Below are 6,731 nucleotides of genomic sequence, written 5' to 3'. Positions count from 1 at the left end.
ACTCAAACAAAGTCTTGTCCATTTCATTAACACTGACAGCTCTGGTGGTCTGTACCTTGTCCTCCCTCTTGAAGTGGAATTAGTTTATGGAGTGCTACTTAAAACCATACTCCTGCTGTTTCCATCAAATCAGTTTCTTGCTTTCCAATCATTCGATGTAATGTAATGTAATGGATTTTATATTGGCGTTTTGTGTGGGCACTATCAGAAAAACACGCGCAGTCAATCCTTCAAGACGAAAGGGGACTGAACATGTGTGACGAGGCATAATAAACGTGTCAATGCAAGGATTAGAATGTTCACCAATCAAGAGTGCCACGAGGACCCATGGGGTGAGAGCACTTTAGCATGACACCTGCATCGTTATTGATGGGTGACGCAAAGTACAGACCTCTAAATGGCGGTAATGACGTTCCTTTCGATCAAATAAATGGCCTTGAATTGTTAACGTGATCATCATACTTAATCCTATTCACTGAAATGTCTTTTCACGCATTCGTAAGGCATGGTTTATTTTTTTGTTTCTTACAACTCCTTTTTATTCCTTATCTTCAGGATTGTTTTGAAATACAACAGTTTAGCTTATATGATGTTCATTGCGTTTAACATTATTTCTACATAATAGCCTAGATTTTAACACTCACACGCGCGCGCTTGCGCACACACACACACACACACACGCGCGCGCACATTCACAGGTGTTCTGTCAATGTGAGCAGGACTTCTCCGTTGTCTTTCTGCAGCTGTTCGGTGCGATCAACTGAGAGGAGTGCTTTAACCTTCGCTACCTAAGTGCAGCAAGCACAAGCGAAAGGATTTTTGGTGTGCACTGCTGTCCACAGTGTTGTCACGAAGTTAACCGCAAGGATATCAGAGTCAACTTTCGCTCCAGGCATATGAGGCAGAGATCATTTTGCAAAATTCCACCTTGAAACGGTCCGGTCAGCAAAGCTCGATTATTTCTTGCGCCGTTGATCTGTTTGAAAAAGTGAAGGAAGACTTTGGGAATTCCGTGTGTGCCACTAACCTTTTGGAGAAGATACGCAGCTTTATCACAAGGATATTTTTCAAAACTTCTTTTGCATTGTCGTGCTTTTTTAGATTCATGTTTGGTCATTAAAACCTCCAATGTCTGCAATAGTCCGTAATGTTCTCATTCGCACTTTATATTCAAGGTTATTTTGGACTATTTTGGCACTTGATTTGCGTTGAGGAAAAAGGCTTATTGTTTCCCAAAACATTTTGGTCGTCTTTACAAAATGGACATGGGCACAGTGGAACGGCATTCAACAAATGCATGGACTCTGGAAAACTCATCCTTCAATGTATTTGTCAATGCATCTCCACCCGTCCCTTACGCGGAACAATCTGAATCTTTTAACGATGTTTTCATAACATCTTTAATAGGGACGGTTCTAACTGGCATGTGTTTGCTCGGCGTTGTTGGGAATGTGTATACCCTGGTCGTTATGAATATATCTGTCCGAGTGACAGGATCTATGTATGTCTACATTGTCAACCTGGCTCTAGCGGATCTTCTATACCTCTTTACCATTCCCTTCGTAGTTTGTACATATTTTGCAAAGGACTGGTACTTTGGGGACATTGGATGCCGGATTATTTTCAGTCTGGACTTCCTCACCATGCACGCCAGCATCTTTATTCTGACAATCATGAGTACGGAGAGGTACCTGGCGGTCGTCAACCCGTTGGACACGTTCGGGAGATCCCGAAGTTACCGGCGGATGGTTACCTGTGTGGTATGGGTAGTGTCGTTCCTGTTAGCGCTGCCTACTATGATTATGATAGACCTGAAAAGTACCGTCAACAAAAAGGGGGTTCTGAAACGAATGTGCCACCCAACCTGGCAGATTGATGCCTACAAAGTTTACCTGACTGTTTTGTTTAACACCTGCATCCTGGCTCCTGGACTCATCATTGGCTGTTTGTACCTGAAATTAGCAAGAACATACTGGGTGTCACAGACTACTGTTCTGGCCTCTGAGGGTGTAGCCAGTTGCCCCAAGCAGAAGGTACTTTACATGATCTTCAGTATAGTTCTAACCTACTGGGCATGCTTCTTACCCTTTTGGTTGTGGCAGTTACTCAGTATATACTACTTTGGAGATGGAGATCTCTCTCATAGGACAATGGTATATGTAAACTTCGTTGTGACCTGTTTGGCCTACAGTAATAGTTGCATCAACCCGTTTCTGTACACACTATTGACCAAGAATTATCAGGAGTATGTGAGGGATCGGCAAAAGCGAGGAATGGGATTCAGAAGGAAGTTCAGGCATTCATCGCAGAGGTCCGTGTCCTCAGCCAGTCATCAGTTTACCAATACTATGACCCTCACTCCTCAAAATGGCGATCCAGATGCAAACAGCAAACTCTGATATAATTGGCTTACAGCCAGGGTAGCCTATTCCCTATTGCTATATTGGCTTATAAGTTGTGGTTTCTTAATATATACAATTGTGAAATTGCTGCTGGATGAAAAAAAAAAATCTTATCAGAGGTATTTCAATTTGAACACACAGACCGAAGGTCTGCGGATGAAGTGCATTGGCTCATACTGGTTGAGTATAGAGAATATATATATATAAAAATGTCAAGAAAAAGTATGAGATGCTTTGGAGAATAAGATTAAATTCTTAAAGAGTTTGGTTTTTATTTGGAATGTCTTTCACCCCCTGTCTCGACACGCTGCGATGGTATGTTTTTCTGGCAAAAGAAGGAGAAAGGGATGTATTTCACATGGTATTTATTTATCTCTTGTGGTCTTGTACTAAGTGGTCTGCTCTGAAAAAATGTGTATTTTTGTCAGTAGAAATAAAATTAAGATTAAATATTGTCTATTTATGGCATGAACAAAAACTGTTTTGGAGACCAAGACACAGACAACCTCATCTTGCAGTAAATGTGTATTGTTTATCTGATTCTGTATTCAACGAAAGATCTTAAGATTATTGATCTCTCCCTAATTTTGTTGTTGCTATCGATATTTGTAATATCATGATGGTGGCGTTGTGTGATAATTATCTGCTGTATTCTTGGAGTGGTTTGAGATCCATGTCTCTTTAATTCACTGAGATATTGTAGGACTACATCAGCCAAACATTTAAGTGTTAAGTGTCAGACTAGTAAAGAAAGTAGAAACACGAGCAGGGGACGAAAAGTATTTGGATGAGTCACAACATGGTATGTGATTACGTCTGTAAAAGGTTTTGTGTATTGTTGACAAAACACCAAAGTGGTTTCTTACCATGCTTGTTACTGTACAGTATTTTCAAAAGACCTGTAAGAATTCTCTACTTTGTTATTTGCATGCATGTGTGTAACTCAGTTGTTTTGATTGTACTCTCAGCAGAACCAAAATAACAGAATGTACAAATCACTTAATAAATGTTTACACTATTGCAGCACATTGCCACAGGGTGTTTGCTCGTCATTAAGTCATGAGAGGTGATTGAAAAACAATAGTGTTTTCACAACGTCATTACACCGGGGCTCCCGACAACACATCGACTTAACTCTGTGCCTGACGTGCCAGATAGGAAATCGCTGTGGCTTATGACATTATTTTTCCGTGTTTTGACCTTGATTGGTAATGTCAATAGTGGGACCTTATCTCTCCGACAGCAAGGAGGGATTAGGTAACCTGGTTTAGAATGTGAGGCTGCCTGTTTCTCCTCAGGCACAGCCCGAAATTCTCAGAAGACTGCTCTTAGTTGGTGCGAGTGGCTGTTTCAGTGGCAGTTGTTTACTCAGATGGTGTAACCGCGTTACAAGTCGACGGAGTTGACGAGCAAAGAGGAAAAATTAGTGGCCCGCGTTTAATTTGAGTCTGAAGAGTGTTAAACACGCGGCAGTTTAATGTTGCTGCGAGCTTAGTAAAAATGTGTCGAATAAATCGTTTGTATGACCCCAAAAATGCATGGCGTAAATAATCTGTGACAAGGTTAAGACAAAGTTTCTCCAAATGTGTCGTTTCACGGTGGGTGAAATATTTTATTGAAGATAAAAAAATCTTTGCGGCACCTCTGGACCCTGACACCGCTGGAGGTGAACAGCCACGCAGTGAGCCATGAAGGCTCTTTCTGAGGTAATTGCAGCCCTCTGCTTTCTTGAGAGGGGGAGAGAGAGAGAAGAGAGAGAGAGAAGGAGAGAAAGAGAGAGAGAGAGGGACAGTCTCTTCAGCATGCACTCTTGCTCAATTAAATCTTGCATTCTATGAAATGTTTACTTAATCAGTATAGCGTTTCCCAACGGTAGGCCCGCAGCCAAATTCAGGAAGCCACAATAAAGTGAAGCACCAATTTAAACACGATCAGGTTGTGCAGTGAGCCAGACCTCCATATGCAGACAATGTGTCAGATGTGGCAATCATCGCAGGTCAAATTGCGTGTTCGTTTTGGCAGGACATTCTATGGCAGATGGCCCACAACTCTCTCTTTCTCTCCCTCCCTCTCTCTGTTTCTTCTCACTCTCACTCCCTCTCAATCATTCACATCCTCTCTCTCTCCTTCTCTATCTCTCTCTCTCTCTCCTTCTCTATCTCTCCTTCTCTCTCTCTCCCTCCCTCTCTTTCTCTGTTTCTCCTTAGTCTCACTCCCTCTCAATCATTCACATCCTCTCTCTCTCTCCTTCTCTCTCTCTATCCCTCTTTCTCTCTCTCCTTCTCTCTCTCTCCTTCTCTATCTCTCCTTCTCTCTCTCTCCCTCCCTCTCTCTCTCTGTTTCTCCTTAGTCTCACTCCCTCTCAATCATTCACATCCTCTCTCTCTCCCTCTCTCTCCTTCTCTATCCCTCTTTCTCTCTCTCTATCCCTCTTTCTCTCTCTCTCTCTCCTTCTCTATCTCTCCTTCTCTCTCTCTCCCTCTCTCTCTCTCTGTTTCTCCTTAGTCTCACTCCCTCTCAATCATTCACATCCTCTCTCTCCCTCTCTCTCTCTCTCTCTATCCCTCTCTCTCTCTCCTTCTCTCTCTCTCTCCTTCTCTATCTCTCCTTCTCTCTCTCTCCCTCCCTCTCTCTCTCTGTTTCTCCTTAGTCTCACTCCCTCTCAATCATTCACATCCTCTCTCTCTCCCTCTCCCTCCTTCTCTATCCCTCTTTCTCTCTCTCTATCCCTCTTTCTCTCTCTCCTCTCTCTCTCTCCTTCTCTCTCTCTCTCCTTCTCTATCTCTCCTTCTCTCTCTCTCCCTCCCTCTCTTTCTCTGTTTCTCCTTAGTCTCACTCCCTCTCAATCATTCCCATCCTCTCTCTCTCCCCATCGGTTCCCATTGTGTCCAGTAAAGATGACCATATGAGTTCCCTGGCTGCCAGCAGAGAGCACATGGCCGTTACATTACCTGACTCTCTGTCCCTCGGGTCGGTAGGCCAGACGGTAGCTGCCTTGTGTCCACTCAGCGAATAAGTGACTTTAAACGCTTTTTGTGTATTTCAGACACACACACACTGGTGGCGAGACAAGGGCAATATACTCAGGAAACGGCCAGGAGAACTATGAAAGCTGTTGCATGCAGTGCGTGCGTTCGTTCGTTTAGACGAGCGTAATCTCATTTTCATCACGTGGAATGAGATAGCAGATGGTGTGAAGAAATTTGAGTGCACAAGTCATTGATGAAGTGTAATCACAGTAGGAGTGAGAAGGACAATATACATTTTTATTGAGTTGAGGAACCAACCTAATCCACAACACCACATGAAATTTCAGTACACTGGTTTCCCTAAACTGTCATCAAATGAACCAGATGGTGAATTGTTGACCTACTTTCTGAGAAGAAGAGGTCTGTGGTACTTTAACTGAGGTTTCCACTGTGACACAGTAATATCCAGCAATCTTTCAATCTCCTTAATAAGTCTCAGACAAAGAAAAAAAAAGGCATTCAAGACTGGCAAAGGGACCGGCCAACTCCACGGGCTTCCAATCAAAATGTTTAGGGAAACTTCTTTTCAGGAATCGGGAAATGTCACTCTGTAACAGTATTTAAACAGCTGCCTTAAATGGTAAAATAATGCTTTTAATCGAGTGAAATCTTAAACTCTTCCAAGAGTGAGCCTTTCTCAGTTACTGATATATCGACTAGTTTTACACATTGATAAAGAGAGGAAAACGGGAGATAGACAATCTTTTTTTTGTTTTTGAGTGGAAATACTGGTGTAATGGAGATGTTTGTACTGGTGTGTGGGTATGCGGACAACAGCCCCTTGCGGAGGACGTCTGAATGTCTTGCCATGTCTGCCACTGGAGAGAATCAAATAAAGATCCACTCAAGTGTGCTGCGTCTTGCTACTTGGCTTCTATTGTGGCTGACTTCACTCTTCTCGAATTGAATGTCCCTCACCCCCCTGGGGAAAAAAAGGCTTCCAAGAAATGAGGCTGACGTCTTCATACTTAAGTATCTCAGTTAACAGCACAGTATCTGCTTTCAGTGAGTTCTGTTTTGTGATATCCAAGCCAGAATGAATCCAACCTTAATTTTAATCTTTTCAGTTATAGGAAAATATGTTAAATTCCTATGGTGCTATTGGTTGGGGACTTCCCACATTGGCTGAGCCTCTCACTGTCACATGCAAGTACTCATAGTATTATAATACAGCAGGGTACGCTGCAACTGTCATACTGATACTTAACAATACCTAACGACAACATCAAAGACATACTCATGAGCATTTAACTGGGGTTGTCAAGTGGGCAGTGACTCATTGAATTAGGCCCACAACACC

The 6,731-nt window shown here is 42.7% G+C and overlaps 1 protein-coding gene across 1 annotated transcript; it reads left to right on the top strand.

Moving 5' to 3' along the window:
- Window positions 1-1,259: 1,259 nt before the first annotated feature.
- On the top strand, window positions 1,260-2,399 carry uts2r5 (urotensin-2 receptor 5; the record flags this gene model as incomplete). The annotated part of the gene is made up of 1 exon (XM_080856520.1): window positions 1,260-2,399. One exon carries the CDS (start codon window positions 1,260-1,262, stop codon window positions 2,397-2,399), a length of 1,140 nt encoding a protein of 379 aa, XP_080712646.1.
- Between the last annotated feature and the right edge of the window lie 4,332 nt (window positions 2,400-6,731).

Source organism: Sprattus sprattus, assembly GCF_963457725.1.
Source record: "Sprattus sprattus genome assembly, chromosome: 18".
In the NCBI taxonomy this organism is placed as follows: domain Eukaryota; kingdom Metazoa; phylum Chordata; class Actinopteri; order Clupeiformes; family Clupeidae; genus Sprattus; species Sprattus sprattus.
Note: the sequence above shows the minus strand (reverse complement) of the source record. Positions and strands in the feature narration are given on the sequence as shown.